The sequence below is a fragment of the Montipora foliosa genome, chromosome 4 (assembly GCF_036669935.1).
Source record: "Montipora foliosa isolate CH-2021 chromosome 4, ASM3666993v2, whole genome shotgun sequence".
NCBI lineage: Eukaryota > Metazoa > Cnidaria > Anthozoa > Scleractinia > Acroporidae > Montipora > Montipora foliosa.
In genome coordinates this window covers 46,207,974-46,227,580 of record NC_090872.1, presented here as the reverse complement: position 1 = coordinate 46,227,580, position 19,607 = coordinate 46,207,974, and the positions used below count along the sequence as shown (strand labels likewise).

The 19,607-nt window shown below is 42.7% G+C and overlaps 1 protein-coding gene, 1 non-coding gene and 1 pseudogene across 2 annotated transcripts; 2 read left to right on the top strand and 1 right to left on the bottom strand.

Annotated features, from left to right (window-relative positions):
* Nucleotides 1-4,675: 4,675 nt before the first annotated feature.
* Nucleotides 4,676-4,839, top strand: LOC138001566 (U1 spliceosomal RNA). The gene has a single exon (XR_011123251.1). It is a non-coding gene; the product is annotated as a U1 spliceosomal RNA (small nuclear RNA).
* A 1,033-nt stretch (nt 4,840-5,872) lies between these two features.
* LOC138001666 (5S ribosomal RNA) lies at nt 5,873-5,990 on the bottom strand (annotated as a pseudogene).
* A 10,846-nt stretch (nt 5,991-16,836) lies between these two features.
* Nucleotides 16,837-18,605, top strand: LOC138001459 (one cut domain family member 3-like). Its single transcript, XM_068848079.1, has 5 exons — nt 16,837-16,914; nt 17,019-17,097; nt 17,219-17,476; nt 17,722-17,942; nt 18,516-18,605. Exons 1-5 carry the CDS (start codon nt 16,837-16,839, stop codon nt 18,603-18,605), a joined length of 726 nt encoding a protein of 241 aa, XP_068704180.1.
* The last annotated feature ends 1,002 nt before the right edge of the window (nt 18,606-19,607 follow it).

Below are 19,607 nucleotides of genomic sequence, written 5' to 3'. Positions count from 1 at the left end.
GGGATTGCCCCATTAGAGCCAAAAGGTGCCTTTAACTGTCACATGGCCCAGGACTGCAAGAACCGACCGAATTCCTGGGGGATGGTTCTAGTCTCTGCGTCTGGTTCTGCTTCTGCCTCAGCTCCTGTCGCTCCTGCCGAAACTGCTATCGCTTCCCCCTCTTCGGGTGGAGCTGCCTCTGTCCCTGGCGAGGGTAATTTGTCAGACTCCTCTGCGTTGGAGGTTGAAGCCTCTCAGGACCTCTTCCAGAGCCAGTTAATCCTGCAGTCTCATAGCCAGGCGGATGCGATGGAGGAAGTTCCCTCTCCTGCTCCCCCCCCCACTCTTCTGTTGTTGAGAACCCCTCTTTCACCAGTGCTGACTTGTCACCCGGCGATGGAGATTCTCCTGAAGTCATCAGCGAAAGTGTTCTGAGTGACATTAGTCCTGGAAGTGTTAAAAGTATCAATGAGAGTGCCTCGAGCATTAAAAGTAATGAAGGTACCTTGGGTAATATAAATATTACGGATAATGTAGATGCCCTGAGTAATGTGGGTGCTACGAGTAATGTGAACACTGTATGTAATAAGAATATTAAGAGTAATGGTAATATTAAGTGTAGTGGAAATATTACGGGTATGGAAAATGAGAATATTATGAGTAATACAAGTAGTGGTTCCTTTTCTTTGTCGTCCTGTTCGTCTGAAAATTCTGTGTTTCTATGGTTGAGACCTCCAGTGCTCGCAAACGCTCCGTTGTCCACTATCCTAGTTCGGATGGTGATTCGGAGAAATCTAAGCAGGCTGTTTCTGGTTTGCTCTCTCCTAGGTCACTTGATAGTGTTTGCGCTTTTGGTTTGCCTTCAGGTTCGTAATGCTGTCTCCCCAACTTCATGTTCGTCTTCTCTTTTTTTCTTTCTCTCATGGCTCTCTCTGTCATCTCAGTAAACATCAATGGTTTGAGCGATGCCGACAATCAACTTAGTTTTTTCCAGTGGCTGTCCCATCTCTCTCCCTCGGTGGTCTGTCTGCAGGAGATGCATGCCATCTCTCCGACCGAGTTGTCTTCTTGGGTGTCTGGATATGGTTATTTGTGTGCTGGCTCTTTTTGGTTCTCATAGTTCTTGTGGGGTTGCCATCCTGTATCGTCCTGTCCTCCTGTGCTGCTCTGTTGTCTGTGAGTTTGATGGCCGTTTCGTATTTGCTGAGTTTGGTTTCCGTGGCTCTGTCTTTCGTGTTGCTTGTGCCTATGCCCCAAATCGTAACCCTGAGCGTGATTCCTTTCTTCATCAGTGTGTGGATCATATCAATCCTTCCATTCGTTCCCTTTTGTGTGGTGACTGCAATACCATTTTTGACCGTCTCACTGATCATCATGGGTCCTGCCCCTTTGATACTTCTAGCGAGAGTTCTTCTTTGTTCTCGTCTGTTTTTCGTGATTGTTGTGTTGTCAATATCTGGTGTGTCTGGCACCCTTCTGACTCGTCCTTCACCTGGTTTTGGAGAGATGGCTCCTTGGCTTCCTGCATAGACCTCATCGGGTGCCCGTAGGCATGGATTCCGTTTGTTTCTTCTGCAGACATTCTACCCTGCCCCTATTCTCTCCAGTTTTCTTGCTCGCTTCCTTCGTTGCCTACGTTTGGATCCGGTCTTTGGAAACTTAAAACCTCTATTCCTGAGGAGGAGGCTTATTTCCATCTCGTTTCTGGTTTCTGGCAGTCCTGGCGTTTTCGTTTGCTCTCCCATCGCTCCTTGGTGGTACGCATGCAAGTCCCGCATCAAGGGTCTCACCATTAATTATTGTAAGCCTCGGGCTAAGTCTAAGCGTCTTGAGCGGCACATTCTCCATCGGTTGATCTCTTATTTGAAGCCTGCTATCGATCTTGGTCGCGTCTCTCTTCTGCCCGTCTACATGTCATCCCTGGCTCGTCTTCAGTCTCCTGATCTGGAGTCCGCTCACAGTTTCAACGTGTGTGCACGTGCCAGATGGGTGGAAGAGGGTGAGTCGTCTACTGCTTATTTCTTCCGTCTCGTTAAAAAGTAATCTACTGACCGCTATATCTCAGCGCTGAGAGGTAGTGATGGGTCACTTGTCACTGACAAGGATGGCCTCTGTAACGTTTTCTGTTCCTTCTATTCCGATCTTTTTTCCGCTGTACCTTGTGATCTCACTGTCCGTGACGAACTTCTCTCCTGTGTCTCTTCTGTTCTTCCGTCCGTTTCTAGTGCTCTCTGTGAAGGCCCTCTCAGCCGGGAAGAGTGTCTGACTGCTCTGAAGGGCATGGCTAGGGGCAGGGCTCCCGGCTGTGATGGCCTTCCTATGGACTTTTACCTCAAATTTTGGGCCGTGTTAGGTGCTGATCTTGCCATGTTGTTAGACTCTGCTTTTTCTTCCAGTCATCTGTCTCCCTCTCAGCATCGTGGTATTATAACTCTCTTTTTTAAAAAAGGTGATCGAGTTGACCCAAAGAACTGGCAACCAATCTCCCTGTTAAATGCCGATTACAAAATTGCTTCCCGTGCTATTGCAGCCTGCCTCCTCAAGGCCATTCGCCTTGTTGTTTTGTAGAGATCAGACTTGTGGAGTGCCTGGTCGCTTCATTGGTGAAACTGTAGCCTTCTTGCGGGATGCCGTCGAGTTCTGTTCTTGTATGGATGTTCCCGCTGCTCTCCTGTCCCTAGACCAGGAAAAGGCATTTGACAGGGTGGATTGGTCCTTCCTTCATTCCACTCTCTCTTCCATGGGCTTTGGGCCTTGTTTCATTAAGTGGGTTTATCTTTTCTATGCTGGTGTGCGTAGTGCAGGTAATGTTAATGGTTTTATTTCTAAGTCCTTTTCGTTGTCCCACGGTGTTTGTCAGGGTTGTCCTTTGTCTCCTCTCCTTTATGTTGTTGTCGTTAAAGTTCTAGCTTGTAATATTCGTGCCAATCCTTTGGTCAGTGGTCTTTCCTTGCCTGGTTTTTCTCTTCCCCTACCTGTTATCTCCTGTTATGCTGACGATACCTCCCTTCTAGTCTCGAGTGACCGTTCCATTCGTAAAGTTTTTTGTGTTTATTCTCTGTATGAGCGTGGTACCGTCCAGGGCCAAGCTTAACCTGTCCAAATGTAAAGGCTTTTGGCTTGGTCCTTGGAACAACCGCACTGACTCACCGGTGGCTATTGAGTGGGTGTCTTCTTGGGTCCAGGCAATCTGGAGGAGGATATTTGGAGGCCTCATATCACCGCGGTCAAGAATGTTCTGAATTCTTGGAGGCAGCATGCTTTGTCCTATCGTGGAAAGTCTCTGGTCATCAACGCTCTTGCCTTATCTCGTGGGTGGTACATGGCCGGTCCACGTGCGCCGGTGGGTCAGTGCAAAAATCAATTCTCTTGTGTTTAAGTTTTTCTGGAGTGGGAAGCGGGATCTTGTGGCTATCATGTCATTGTGCAGCATTCTTCTCTGGGCGGTTTTAATGTTGTGGATTTCCGGCTTAAAGTGTGGGCCCTCCATGTCCAGTGGGTCCACTGTTTTGTCCTATCTCCGTCTTCGTGGGTCTCCTTCATGGTTTTTTGGTTCTCCTCTGTACTTAATGCTCCGCTCATGTGATATTTTGTTCCCCCCCCCCCCCCCGCCTTCTCTTTCTCCCGGCTTCCGCCATTTTATGTCTCCCTTCTGTCCGCCTGGCAAGCGTGTAAAAGCTCTCTTTCCGATTCGTCCCCTGGTGTCGGTTCTGGTGTCGACTTCTGTACCATTCGTTTTGTCACAACCAAGTGTGCTTACCTTTTTCTTCTCTCTGAGAATGTGTCTCCTCCTCACTGTGAACTTAAGTTTCATAGTTTGTTCAGAACGCCTTCCTTCTTTTGGCTACAACATCTCTACTGCCTGTTTTTGTTCTGGTCCATTGGAATCTCTACAGCACTTGTTTTTTGATTGCCCGTTGGCCACTAGTGTTTTTTACCTGGCTTCAGTCTTGGTTGTTTCTAGCTTCCCCTCTCTCTCCTTCTCTTCTTATTCGTCACGCCTTTTTTGTTTTTTTCTGGGGACGAGCTGTGTCTTGTCCCTCGAGTTTTCGTTTATTTGCTAAATGTTAGTAAGTTCTGTGTTTGGTGGGCCGGGAATGAGTTTCGTTTTGTGGCATCCGCCCTTCTGCTGTCGAGGTTATTGAGCGTATTAAGTCCCGTGTGCATCACCATCTCCCTTTGTTTTTTCGCTGTTTTTGTTCTGCCCGTCGTCACCGTTTCTTTGTTTGCCACTGGGGTGGTCGTGGTGTTGTTCCATCTATTGTGGACGATCACCTTGTTGTCCACAATAGTGCTGTTCGATTGCATCCCCGAGGTGAACCAGCTATTTTGCTGCTGGATAGGTCTGTTGACTGGTGACCTTTTGGTCTACCATTCACCTTTGCTTATATTCATCTTTCCTGCATCCTGTTGTCCGTCTGTCCTGCTTGTGTTTTTGTCCGTTTCCCGTTTTTGTGTTCGTCTATCGGGGGTTGTCATTCTGGAGTGTAAGTCAGACGAGGCATCTTCAGATGCCGATTCCCTCGTCCTTTTTTGTTTGATTTCCATTCATTGTTTGTAGGGGCGGAGTTCAATTTCCAGGCGAAGTTGGTTTGCAGTCTCAGGTGAACCGTTGTTGTGTGGCAAATTAGTTGTTATGTCTGGCGGGCATTGCACTCTCCTCACCTTGGCTCCCACCATTCTTCTCAGATATAAAATACTTAGCTGACGCAGGAGGCACTGTGATCAGGGAGGCAGTCCTCTCAGGGTGAGGCTCTTTCATTCCACTTCGATTTGGTTGCCCCTTGCTATTACCCCAAATGTGGATAACTTGAGCGTACAATTTCTGGTAGTGGGTACCTGCGTTCGCGCTAGTCCCAGCACCCCCCTCGGGAAAGGAATGGCACTAATGGGATGGTTTGTTGGTGTGTTTCAGTCAGTCAGGCAAGCATGGAGGATGCAGTTCTGTCGTTTACTGACTAGTAAAGTGGACGGGATGGAACGGAGTAACCAAGGCCAAGGTGAGTTTCCTGTGAATTGAAATCTCGTTGAATATTTGAGTTATTTGGTGGGTGCAGTGCAGAGCAGAACCTCACTTTATTTCTTGCATTCTTCGTTGCTGCAGAGAAAGCATCGATCAACGAGTGAAACAAGAAAGTACCTGCGGGCGGATCGAGCTCTTTTCCTCTTGCATCGTTTCGAAAACGTAAGTAGATGTATGTTTGTTTGTAATGTGCGATCGCCTATCTGTAAGCATGATGGATTTCTTATGCCTCCCTTGTACTATGTTGCCTTCTGGCGATCCAGTCGTGCATTGAGTAACATGAAACTTGGCCAGGGCAGTTGGCGTTACATTTCTGTGGCCAACACGCACGTTGTCGTTTTGCTGTGTTATCGCAAAAGTAAATGGTTTATACTCAGGAAGGATAGTGAGTTATTTTCTGAATAATTATGTTCACCCTTTGAACAACTGGGGCCTGAATACTGTCCGTGTTGGGCAGAGAACAATGAAAATGTCAACTCCACTAAGTCACGTGTTCCCTAGATCAATTTTATAATTTTGTAGCCATCGTTGTATACACATGTTCCCCACTAGTTTCTCTTTCATCCAATGCATAACAGTGCGTCAATTTCTCACTTGTCGTGTCCTGTTCTTTGCTCAGACTAAAAGATAGCTTTGATCTCATAAACGTTGGTTTGATGATAAGATCTCGCGCGCATGTGCTCCCTCGCGCGGAAGCACTCCCTCAGGAATACAAGTCCGACTTTCCCATGTGAACTATTTTGTTTTAGTTGCATTTCTCATTTTTGACATTTGCTTGACATGTGTTTTAAAAAACCTGTATTGGAATTTTCTTTGGTGGGGGGAACTGAGATTCTTTAAGATGATCAAGTGGATAGAACAAAAGAGAGAAGCCTACAACATGGGGTATTCCCAGGCGGTCTCCCATCCAAGTACTAACCCCGCTCGACAGGGCTTAACTTCACTGACCAGACAAGAACCGGTGTTTTCCATGGGTATGGTCGTAGACAAGTCATTTGCCATGAAAATGTACTCTTTTAAAAGGAGAAAGTCAAAAAGAGGTCGGAGGAACGGAGGAGCATAATATTTTCACTAATCCTACAGCCAGTAAGAATAAACAAGCTGGGAGCTTTACTTTTAAGCTAATTGGATTCGCTCTGACGAAGGGCTAACGCTCGAAACGTCAGCTTTTAGAATCTCTGTACGGTGGTCAATTTACATTATCAACTCCGTTGATAAACCAAATTTTTGTATACTACTTCCCCACCGACGCAGCACCACAGTTTCTTTAGAAACTACCCCTTCATTCGCTTTACTTTTAAGCTTGGCTAAATCTATATATTATAGTTAACATCTATGCCCCAAATACCGTTTCAGAGCGTTTTTTCAAGATCTACACATTTTTTTCTTGTCGCCTGTTCGCATCATTGCTGGTGATTTTAATTGTGTCGATAACCTGGTTGATCGTTTGTCACCTTCTAACGTATCTTTGCCTGACAAGGCCGTCCTTCAGACGTTGTTAGCTGATAACTCCCTTATCGAAGTCTGGCATAAACAGAACCCCCGTGGGGTTTCGGAAACCTGGGCGAATCCTAGCCCCCCAGGGAAGAAATAGTCAATTGAAAGTAAAACAACTGACTGATTGACTGAACAGCCTCCACCTTCACTTGTCTTCCCTAGGATGGAGGGAGTCACCGACCTGCCCAGTTTTGGGACGACAACAAGCCACCACAACCTATGTGCAGAGCAGTTGCATTTTGCGGTCCATGGAGAGGCTGAAAAAAGTCATACTTACCTGACGCTTTGATTGACTTGTTACGTTAGTGAGTATCTGTGCCATTTTGAGTTTGTGAGGGCTCGGCAGCGGTCTGTGAGTGCCTTTGGTGTTTTTTCACTTGTGGTTCCTCACCTTTCCTTCACTTGCAGTGCTATCATTTAATAGCCACCGCAACCAGCCAGGCTAGATACCTTTTTGAACGCTCCTGCCTTTTTGCTTTCTCTTGGTTTGTTTCGCGGTTGAACTTCAGTTCCTCCAAGATCGGCCCAGGGATGCCAGTTGCTAACACCATCCAGTGCCTGAAAAGCATGGTGACTTTTTTCCTGGCAGAACTCTACCGTTCTGCCGGCAGTTCGCAGGTCCTTCCCCGCCTCCTTAAGTCTGTGGAGAGGGATCAGTTATCGTCTATCCAGTTAATGAGGAATTGTGCCATACGCCTGACCTTTAAGGAAGAGTCTGTTTGTCAGTCCACTTTTCAACGTGGGATTCTTTATGGTGATGTTCAGCTTCGCCTTTGCAGCGCTGATACTTCGTCCCGTCTGGTGTATCACTGGGATTGCCCGTTCGAGGTCCCAGACGATGCCGTCCGTTCCTTCTTCTCCTCCTTTGGGCAGGTTTATTCTGTCCAGAGGAGTGAGCACTCTGGTTTTCCTGGCCTGAGTGATGGTAACCGTCTCATCAAAATCTCAATGTCGAAAGATGTTCCTGGTGACGTGCGTCTTGCTGGCTTCGATTACCAGGCTGTTATCATGGTCAGCCCCCCTACTGTGCCATCTGTAGGAAGATAGGTCACCAGAGTCGCAGTTGCCCACTCAGTGGACGATGTCGGCACTGTGGTCAGGGAATGCAGTAACGCCTGCCTGTACCTCAACTGGCCACGAATCATCACTCCAACGATATTCCTGCCTCGCTTGACTGGTTTGCTCAGAAGTTTTTCTCCTCCGATGATCCCTCCCCGGGCTAGTGCCTTGTGTGTCTCGTTTCCGTTTTGTCTGTCTAGTGCCGAATTGTCACCCTGGAGTGTAAGTCAGATGAGGTTTCTCCAGGGTGCTTTTCTTTAGTTCGTTCATATCATGGCAAAAAAAGCCTCATTCACCAATAATTTTACCAAATAGTGAATGCTACGAAAATCTGAATTTAACCTTTCATTTTACCATTTCAGAAAATGAACGGTGAATTTAATGTTCACTATCTGTGAACATGCAGTTTATCCCACATTTTCCTGCACGAGGAAAAGCCCGTTGAATAGCTTGTCTGCCAGAATGTTTTTCTGTAGTTTTCCTCATGGAGTGAACACGGCATTTTCCTACGATTTTCCATCAGGTCTAGATAGCAGCAACAATATAGATATTCGTATAAACATAACAACTTTCTTTAATTTTCCAGACATGTTTCGACGGTACATCCGTCATCTTCAGTGTTACATATTTTGAAATCGCCGTTGAATTTAAAGCGCGCGCGATCTTACAAACTTCGTTACATTGCGTTGTCAATATTGCGTATTAAATCAAAACAGAACAAAACAAAAATTTAAATGAATGACGCTTAGTTCCTTACAGGGAGAGAGTCAGGTTAATGTGTTTCACCTGCTGGTTGAGATCGGGCTTCTCCCATTTTATATACATGGATTCCTTAAGCTTCACTTAGTACTTAGTGGCTGCAGAGTCCAGGATCTCGAAGCAATCCTGTGTGCAGGATGCCTTACAAGACTCTGAACTCTGCAGATGTTTACTTTCAGACAGATCATCGAACGTTTTTAAACATCTGCAGAGTTCAGAGTCTTGTAAGGCATCCTGCACACAGGATTGCTTCGAGATCCTGGACTCTGCAGCCACTAAGTACCAAGTGACGCTTAAGGAATCCATGTATATAAAATGGGAGAAGCCCGATCTCAACCAGCAGGTGAAACACATTAACCTGATTCTCTCCCTGTAAGGAACTAAGCGTCACTCATTTAAATTTTTATTTTGTTCTGTTTTGATTTAATACGCAATATTGACAACGCAATGTAACGAAGTTTGTAAGATCGTGCGCGCTTTAAATTCAACGGCGATTTCAAAATATGTAACACTGAAGATGACGGATGTACCGTCGAAACATGTCTGGAAAATTAAAGAAAGTTGTTATGTTTATACGATTTTCCATCAGTAATTAAGTCACGGTGAACACCATGAAAACATCATGTTCAGAAGCGGTTTTCTTTCACTGTACAAGGCTGGTAAATGGCTTGTTTTCTTGATCGTATTCCGCGACGAATGAACATGGTGTTTTCATGTAATTTTCCAGTGGTAATTTGTCACAATTAACGCCATGAAAACATAATGTTCACCAGTGTACACTGTTTCCTGCACTGTGTAACGCTATTAAATGCCTTGTTTACCTGATCGCTTTCCTGCAGTTTTCCAGAACGAGTGCACATGGCGTTTAGTTGAGACGTAGTTAATGGTTATTAAGAGCAAATGTTACCATCGGTCAAACATTTCGTGGCAACAGCTCAAAATTCAATTTGGCCCATATTCTCAGGTTAGGTAGACCTTAATGTAAAACAAATCACTGCATAGTTCGTTTGGCTAAATACCGATTAGTTTTTGAGAAAATCAACAATAACCGAATCCTGAGAATTTGCCACATACAATTTAGGTCGAAAAAGAATGCTTCGCATAACGAAATAACCGACTCTAGAGAAATAAAATATACTAAATCTTGTAGACTGATACCAAAATGTGTGTCAAAAGCAAATTGAGCAATTCTTTTCTTTTCACTTTGAAAATATAATTACATTTCGCGAACACTCTTTCATCAAGATGAAAAAATGCCAAAAAATAACCTTTAATATAAGTATGTGGTACTAAATGAAATACGTTGAAAAATCTGGATTTCCAAAGCCGAATAATCGTTCTTTTACATATTCAAAGGATTTTTGGGGGAAATGATTTAGCGCGAAAAAATTCAATTTTAAAGTTGGATACAATGCCCTGTTTTAACCGACCTTCCAATTTATGTAGTAAACACACAGAAATACAAGTTTTCCAAACATAGCATTTAATCAAAAGCGGGATTGCCGTAAAAGTTTAACCAACATGTTTTAAAATCAAAGACATACATTGTATTTCCGCTGTACCTTCGTTTGATACAAGTTTTAATCAAACTACATGATAATTTGTCAAGATAACGCAGCTGTCATGTTTGTTTACACTCCAGCGTGAAGACCAGACGTGAGATGTTTTGTAGGGAAGTTTTCCCGACCAATTATCTCTGAATTCAAGATCAGAGATCAGATTTAAAAAGTTATTTTCGTTTGCCTTTTCTCCAAAATCAGTTTCGAACTAATAAACAAACCAAAGGCAAACAATTTAACGAGCCGTTTGTCTCAAAACATGTCTTAAATCCGTGACAATTTCGCACAAGAATCAAATATTTTGATCATAAAATTAAAGGGTCGTTTAACCTTCTTTACCAGCACATGAAGACTTCCACATTTTCATAGTATAATAACAACTTACATTTTCCTTGCGAACGTAGCCAAAACGGAGCTGGGCGTTCTCAGCAAGTTGGATTCGCAGAACATGTATTTATGGCAACTCAACGGTTGCGTGACCAATTATTATTTCCGGAAGTGACAGCGGACGTTCATGTGCACGGACTTTTTGTGACTGGAAAATCATGCACCCTTCATATAATGATGCTGCTAAACATTTCAAACTTACCAGTCTTTTTAGTTTCAATATCAATTTTTACATTTTATAACCTCAGCTATATTCTACGGCAATAAACCACATAAACCATCTTCAAGAAGTTCTAGTCTCTGAATTAATTTCAAAACTGTCAAAGATGAAACACAACGCGTTTGTGCACTTCTACTAAAAGCTTTACCCCAAATCGAACTAGAAAATATAAATGATTAAATGCGGGTGCCATGACGAATTCATTGCCTTGTACAAGAAAGACGTTGCCACACCTCAAGTTCGGAAAAACTTAACACTTGGCTTTGACCATCACCTAGTTTCTTTTTCCTTTTTTTTAACAATTCAGCCCGGTAATGGTCTCCAACTATGAAAAGAGTAAGAACATTATTGCCTAAGTGGGTTAAACGGGATCACCCGGACACGACCGGTCACGGATAATGAATTCCTCGATAAACTAATTTATCAAAGACTAGGTGGTTTTTACGCACATTTTCCAAAAACTATTGTTAAAGACATCCACAAGGAATGATAGATGGTAAAGTAAACAGGGCGTACCCAATCGATGAAATCGATGATCGATGACAATCGATGACAATCGATGCCAATTAATCGATTGATATTGATAATCGATGAACAATCGATCGTCCAGGTTTGTGTGATTATTGATTGTCATCGATTATCAATATCAATCGATCAATTGGCATCGATTGTTATTGATTATCAATATCAATCGATTAATTGGCATCGATTGTCATCGACTGTCAATATCAATCGATTAATTGGCATCGATTCTTTAACAATTTTCATCTATTGGTTATTATTGTTATTTTCAGTGATGATTTCCAAAGGCAGAGTCTCTTGATGCATTTTAATGACGAAAACAATGACATCATTGGCAGAAGATCGAGGTTTTTGTACAACTTGACAGATAATCAGCTTAATTCTGCTTAACTCTGTTAACTGAATAAAGTTGTATAGCTGTATAGCATACACATGCGTCTTGTCTTTTCGCATTTCCCGTCCTTTCCTCTGGTTTGTGCTCGATGAAAGTTACAACAATCTGATTTTATTAAAAAAAAAAAACAATAAACTTGAACTTTGAAACCCAAACATCTAGAACATAACGTGAAAACACTTACAGTTTACTTACAGAGGCGATTTTTGATGTAATTGTTGTCGCGATTTCGGTTGCGACTTTTGGTCATTGTTGTCTCGCTCGCGCTGCAACTCAAATTCTACCTGTTATCACAAGGCATTGTGACCTTACGACGACAACGACATCATCCTTTTTTGTAAGACGTGTTTACGTATTTACCACGTTTCGTAGACATTCTAGCTAGTGATCAAAATCGCAACTCGTTGCAGCACTATCACGAGAAAATAGGCAGTGGAAATGGCGGAAATTGCACCAAAATCGCCTGTGTAAACGGGCCGTATTAATTTTGAACGGGGTGGCCAAAAGTGTCAACTGTTTGCAACTTTGAAGTCCAGTTTACAGGAATTCACTTTCAAACTATAACGATGTTAATAGTTTTATACCGCTTTCAAAAAAGTACCTCGCACCAATCAGTGGCACATTAGTAGCCCGGCCTCGGCATAAACAGTAGAACCCATGTCTATTACACTGTAACTGTCGCCACAAAAGCGGTTTACATTTACTTGCGCGAACATAAAACAGGTCAACAACAACAGCAGCAGTGCAAGGAGTACGGAAAACAGACAAGTTAGTTCCTCGAAAATAAGTGTTGCTTGAATTGACATCAGTGTGTTAATGACGTGAAGGTAAATCGCGTTTGCCATGTACGCATTGATCAGATCAATCATAAACAGTAAAAGCAGTAACAGGTGGATCACTCTTTCTTTTTTTTCATCAAAATAATAGATAAACTTTGAAGGCTGTACAATTTTACGTGCATGACAAAACCGCGAAGAAGTGGAAGAAGAAGAGCAGGTACTCGCTTTTGCAGTGAGAGACTCGGCAGAAGTGTCTAAACTGTGGCTTGTAGTGCTTTCGTGACCAGTAGCAACTGTGCTTGTAGCGGAGGCTGTACATGTCATATTGTTTGCTTTTTCCCTTGCCGCTATAACTTTCTCGATCAGGACCGTTTTTTTCCAACTTTTTTTGTACGGCTCGCCCATTTCGTCCAAAATTTCGCGCAATAACGTAATGGTCATATCATTCGGGTTGCCTTGTTTTATTTTTTCTCTTTCATCCTTTCGTTGCAAATCCTCTTTTTTCTTCCTCTCTTCGTCCATTTTCTGCAGTCGTGGCAATTCCTTTAAAATATCTGTCAAATAAACGTATATCGGCCATTTAGGCTGTGAACCACTAACCTTTCCCACTACTTTGAGGATGGTATGAACTTCAGACCAACGATAGGTGGGAGTAGTTTCCAACTCCCACCCAAGAGAGTCTTTTTTCTCATAGTTTAACACCCTAAAGCAAATGGTAACTTTTTCTCTTTTTTTGGAATCTGATCGCCATTCAAAAACTGGAAAGTTTGATTTTAGAGACGGTGATCTTACAATCCTGACAATATGGGCAACTTGTAATCCTTCTGATGGAATCCACAATGCAACGATGTCGTTGATGTAAGTACCAGTTTCGACGCGTTGACGGTTCATGAGATTTCCGATTTTTTCATAAAAATCGTTTCTCGCCGACTCCATCCATCGTGCAAGTCGTTATGTGGCAGGACGGTATACTTTACCTTCCTGCAATGACAGAAATTCTGCCATATGGTAATGTTGCCCTTCATGCTCTACATAATTTGGACGAATAGAGTAATCGGTTTGACGTTCTGCGCTTTTGGTTTTTTGGTCAACCCGAAGGCGTTTTGGCAGGGGCTCGAGAATAACGTTTTCGTCCACCAGTGAATGCTTGTCTGACTCTAAAGCTACCAATTTGTCACGAAAATGTTCCCTGATGTTGGTATGTTTGGGGCAGATAAGTGTATACTCGTCTCTTTCCTTGTCTGTTGCGAATTGCAGAGAGAGACACTGTTCGTGATACCAATCTTTGCAAGTAGGATAACTGCATCCCACCCAGTGAGTGTTTTTGGGAGGGATAAACGATTTATCTAGGTACTTGCACTTCCTTTCATTATAGAATGAACAATGTGTAGGACTGTCTTCATCGTCATCTTTGTCTTCCTCATCCTGATCAGTGTCTAAAGAGGCTGTCGCGGCCAAATCTACCAACGCACTAAAATGATTGCTTCCATGATCTTCAATGGCAGTTAAAAGCACCTCATTGTCTAAATCAAATAGATCCTCACTAGATATTACCTCATTCTCATCAGGTGCGTCCCATATGGCAAACGTTCCAAACTCGGGAGTATTTATATTGATAATGTCATCGCCCTCTAATTTAAGGATGTTTCCTTTGACTAAAGCTGGCAACATACCTATAAGCTCTAACGTCTTCAGAACATCTTTCTCTGCCATTATCATGCCCGCCTTAAGTTCATCGTCGATGTTTTGTGGCCATTGCGGCAGTTGCATGTCTTGAGCCTCTTTTTCTACTCCCAATTTCAGTTCTTCTAATTTTTGCACTCTTCCTGAGAAATCTATCATGTCTAGCAAGGATAAATTAGGCTTCCCTCGACAGAAACATCGCAACTTTCCAAATAATTCCTCGCACTTTTGCGAACCAAATGTCCAAGGATGAAACACATGATTCGGAAAATACACCGAAAACATCTTCATTGATAGAATGAGGCTATGTCCCGCCAGAATTGTATCATCAAACGTTTGCTGTGAAATAAAGTTTTGATGAGCATCGTATCCTTCAATTTTTAACCAGGCTCGCCAATATCGAAGGAATGTCACAGGTGCCCAGGCAAGCTTTGCGAGTTGTTGCACAGTCAATTCCCTCTCCGTATACGCCTCTAGCAAATACTGCCCCATTTGCAAGTATGCTCTTGTCGCAAGAGTTTCCTTATCACTCCACTCTTTCATACAAACCCTGACTTCTTTCCGTAAAATTCTCATGGCCGCATTGACGTTCTGCTTGTCTTTCACGAAAACGTCACTTTTCCATAGGCTTGATCTTATTCTGTCCTTTTCAAGCACCTTTATTACATGTTCTATTTGAGCGGTACCTTCGCCAATAATGAGAATGCGTTTAACGTTCAGTAGTTGGTTGCGCCATTTTTTTATTAGATGTCGCCAATCTGGGAACATGAGGGTTGGTACGAAAGTATCAATATCCATGTTCTGATAGTCTTCAACTACAACGTTGAACTCAAAGGAGTTATAATGAAGACTGACGATATCGTTTCTGTCCTCTTCCCGTTTTTTGAAGCGATCGACATAATATTTACGGACTTTGGAATCACCATCCGCTCCTAATCCAACTACTTTCATACCGTTACAGTATCCCCACAAAGCGACTTGATTGAACCAGTGGTTCACAAGGGCGTGGTCTTGACCCTTATAAACAGGGCTGATAGCCAAAACAAACGACGGTACGTGATCTTGCAGTGGTGCCAGCAAAAATGCATCAGCTTGTTTAGCCCTTTCGTTACTTTCAGCCTTCACTACATCTATAATGTCTTGAGCAGTAGTGAGGACACACTCACTTTCTGTTGCCAAACCTATCAACTTATTACCTTTAACGCGCAGGGTGGGAATGACCGCAGTTGCGTCGATCGCCAGCTGGAAAACGCCATTATAGCCAATTTTCTTGTAAAATGATGCGGCTAGTTTCATGGCGTTTTCCTCTAACTTAATAGGAATGGCATAGTTACACCTTGCTGTGCGGTACATCGTGTTTAAACTGGGACCACCAATTTTATCCTTAACGATTTTGGCCAACGCTGGACCTCCATAGTCAAGAATGGTTGCAAAGAGGGATTTCGTCTCATCGCTCCATCGCTTAACTGGCGTGCCTCGATTGTGAATCAAGTTCTTAAGTAAGGAAGCCAATACTAAACAGTCTTTATCAGGATTTTCCATCATAGCAGCAATTTTAATAGCTATGTCAGGAACAGCACGATTAATATTGTTTTGTTCCGTTAGTGCCTTAAGTTCTTCAAGCGCAATTTCTTTATCTCTTAACTGTGTCTGCATATCTCGTACTTTTGCGCGATACATATCAAGAAGTGCGGAATACTCAACCATGTCTTGCAACAGACATTGTACAGCTTTTGATCCCGTTGCCTCCCTTGATGATATTTGTGACATTTCGAGAACGATCTTGACTTGTCGTAAAGCTTTTTCTTCGAACTTTTCTACCTCTGTACTTAAAGTAGTTAGAATTTCGGGACCAATAGTTGCCGCGGTTCTGACGGATGCTAGAGTAGACGACAAAATTACTTTTTGTACACTTCTTGCCATGGCCAATTGTTCCCGTTGGAATTTGTCAACATTATCCCTCACTATTTCCTCTACAGAAATGTCCGAAGTAGTTTTATCAGGTTTGGGTTGCGTTGTTGTAGATGTACTGGACTTTGCAATGGACCGTCCGAGTCTTGTTCCAAGTTCTTTTTCAATTTGAACTTTTGTCCTTGACTCGATCTAAAAGTTAAAATTATCAGATCAAAATAAGGTGGGCGAAATTACGAGCTGTGCTGTTGGGTACTGAGAAGACTGGAGAAGAGTAGTACTGTATAACATTACTACTGACCCAATGGAGGTCATTATTAAAACTAAGAAATACTGAGTTAAACTGTTCTTAATGAACGAATAATTCACTGTATAATAACAATAATAAACAGGTATTGAACTAACCTTGTCAATATTGTCGCTTGCCAACAGTGATGATACTAAGGTCCTCTCTTGGTCTGGTCTTGTTGTTGGTAAGACATGTACTCCTGATGAGGAAGACTTTGAAGAGGTTCCTTTGCTCGTTTTGGAAAAAAAGTCTGTCATATCTCTGCATCCTGTTGAGAACAATAATTTGATCAACTGGATCAAGTATTTTTCTGCTCAACTTCCCCGCAGGCAAATCAAAGCAGCTGATGAAAGTCACGACGTGTTCAGAATCAGCAAGGTTGTTATCCCTGTGACTCACTTACTCACTCACTCGACTGGCCATTTGAACCCGGGAGGGGGGGGGGGGGGGAACGGGCATTTGAAACCCTTAACACCAAACACTTTAAAAACGATTGTAAACCCTTGAAAGCCCTTGTAAACACTTTCAAAACCCTTTTCGTTTAGTCTGTCTGTCTGTATGCCTGTCATGCAGTGTCATGTCATGCTTCACCGCGGATGCGTTTTAATTCATTGTTTTCGCAGGAAACGCTCAGGAAACACGTGGTGTTGGATGCCGTCAGCTGTTCTTTCAGGTTCTTTCCAGTTCGTCAGATTTCATCAGTCGAGCGGTCAAAACAAATTCGGTATTCTGCGAACGTATTTCTGTTTTACTGCTGTTTTGTGTCAAGGTCATTATGGCTAATAATACAGTCACTGTGAATAATAACGAAATCGTTCAAGTTGAACCAAGCGAAGAATCTGCTAAGCTGAAGGTCAGTCTGGTACTCACAATCAATCATTGAACTGAACTGATTCATCACATTCATTCATGGCGAAACCGGCAAAAACTTATTAATAACCGTCACGTTTTTTGCAGATCACTGTGGAAATACCGGCCTCGGAAAAGGAGAAAGTGCTCCAATTTGTAGAAGGATGTGGCGGCAAGGTTTTCGATGGTAAGTTCAATCAGGTTATAAAGTCCAACAGCACTTTCAAAGCAAGCTAAAATGTGTAGCCGTTTTTCAGTTTATTAAAATCCGATCAATCACTTCATTCTTTAAATCTGTTTAAATCTAGCAGGCGAGGGAGAGGTGGCTGAAACAGAAACTCCATCTACGATCGCAAAGGCCGTAAGAGGTTTCATTCAAAAACACCCGACCATCTCAGTTGCATTTTTTGCAAAAGAAATCGTCCGACGCTCGCAGGGCACGTTACCCACACTGTTGAATAACCCGCCCTCTACTTTCCCATCCGGCGCTGGAAGAGAACCGTGGGAAGCCATGGAAAAGTTTTTGGCGAGTGAGGACGAACAAAAAAACCTGCTAGAAAGGAAAGGTGAGTATAGTTATTTTACTGAATTACTAAGGCGATGTTGTGACCACATCACTGCTATGTCCTGGGGTTTTTTAATAAAAACCAGAAAAAGTAAATAACCGCAAAGTAAAACGTGTGAAATAGGAAATGCCACACCCCCCAAAAAAACCCTGAAATATCCTGAATATTACACATATTAACTTCGTTAATTCTGGGTTTTTTTGCATGTGTTTTCTCTGATTTTCTCTGGTTTTCTCCACCGTCAGCGAGAAGTAAAGGTAAGGGCGAGCTGAGCCTGCAGGCTGTGCAGAGCACAGACACAGCCCAAACCGCTCAAACAGATCCAAACAGTGGACCAAAAAAGAGGAAGACGTTTGACAAAATGGAGCTGGCAGCAATGGACACGGTATATAAAGCGTCAAAAGGGCTGTCGACAAGCTTGATGATCGAGCGTCTGACGTCGTCACTGGGCCTCGAAAAAGACCAGGTATTATGATGTTTTATAAACGTAAAATGAGTGCTAAAATTAGTAAAATTTACCTCTCGGCTTGGATCGTTTCATATTGTTTTCATTGTCAAGTATCCAACCAGCTTTCACTTGATGAACCGCCTCCCTTGAATGCCGTTTTAGCATCCAAACAGCTTTATGGGTTTTCTGCGGATAACTTAGAGTCACTTGACAAGCATCGCATCTTAAACTGCTTTCAAAGTTGTCTGGCGAAGAAATCGAACATCCCAAACAATTAAGCTGCTTCAGGATAGTATTAAGGCTCGTGTGAGGTGCACCAAAGGTATTCAAAATCGGCAGAAAAAGGATAACCAGAAGGGAAATTCTTATTGAAGTCATGACTGAAAAATCAGCTACACCTTCCCTACACGTGGGTGAGTTGGTGTTACCCAAGTGTCTGTGCGTGCTTGCACCACGCCAGTGCCTATTGTAGTTGCGGCCAGGGTCACTGTTGCGCAGAGTGTAAAAAAAAAACTGAAAAAAGTAGGATTTATGCTAATAATGGGAATAATTTCATAATAACTAAAGCATATTGTTTTTTTTCTTCTACAGGTATCCACCTGGTTTCAAAATCACCGCCGCTTGGAGAGAACCAAGGCGTATACACCAGGGCAGTACGCGCTGGAAGTGGATACTAGTTAAACCAGATCTGTAATGCAGCTGACGCTGAACTGAGAATGAACTGGAATGAATAAAGAGCTAAAATACAAAACATGCGTAATCATTTGTGAATTTATTTTATTCATGTTTTATTGTGTTTAATTACAGTTATGTTTATGATTTAAAACTTCCAAAGCAACACATTGTTGAGCTGATTGTTGTATTTTGACTGTGTTGTACGCTAGCTGTTCTACGTCACACGCAATCTCAGCTCGGTGTAATTCTCAGAATTCTGGATAGAACTGACTGGTATTACTGACAATTCCATGTTCTCAGCGTGTGGGCAGAGACCTGTTGGAATACTAAGAAAAATAAATTAAAAGTTTTGCATCGGATCTAGGTACGACGCAACCATTGCGTAGTTAAAATTGACAGATGGACAAAATGGCGTACGAAATAACTTCGATTTTTGATGTGATACATTGAAGTAATCTTTTTGATTAGAGAAAATATGAAACCCCAATCGATGACAATCGATGATTCATGAACACTTTTGTGTGATTATCGATTGGTCATCGATTGGCCGATACCAATCGATGCCAATTAACTAACATACATCGATTGGCATCGATTGATCGATTGCTTTTCCGATCATCGATTTTCATCGATTGGGTACGCCCTGAGTAAAGTAAAGTAAACTTTAAAAAATTGAAAAAAGAAATGCAAATTACTTGGCCACGTGATCGACTACGCCCTCCCACCTCCAGTGTTCGAAAATTGTGACTAATGATCCTCATCACTTTCTAAACATGTAGCTCTAGTTTTTCTGTATCAAGGCATTGACCCTAAAAAGTCTATGCGAAATCAGTTCGGAATGGTTCCCGAATCGTTACAATTTGCAGGTGAGACTGGTGTTCATTGACTAGTGCCAGTCCCGCTCTAACTAAAGTTTTCGTCAGGACGAGACGCATATGACTTCTTACCATTCCTCTAACTCTTTTTACAAGAAGAGTATTATTTGCCACTGTAGACCTACAAAAGGAG

Bases quoted from the DNA above. Each gene is read 5' to 3' on its own strand.
- LOC138001459 (XM_068848079.1), top strand. From the start codon at position 16,837: ATGGCTAATAATACAGTCACTGTGAATAATAACGAAATCGTTCAAGTT. The intron at 16,915-17,018 runs GTCAGTCTGGTA...CGTTTTTTGCAG, and splicing joins AAGAATCTGCTAAGCTGAAG to ATCACTGTGGAAATACCGGC. The intron at 17,943-18,515 runs GTATTATGATGT...TTTCTTCTACAG, and splicing joins TGGGCCTCGAAAAAGACCAG to GTATCCACCTGGTTTCAAAA.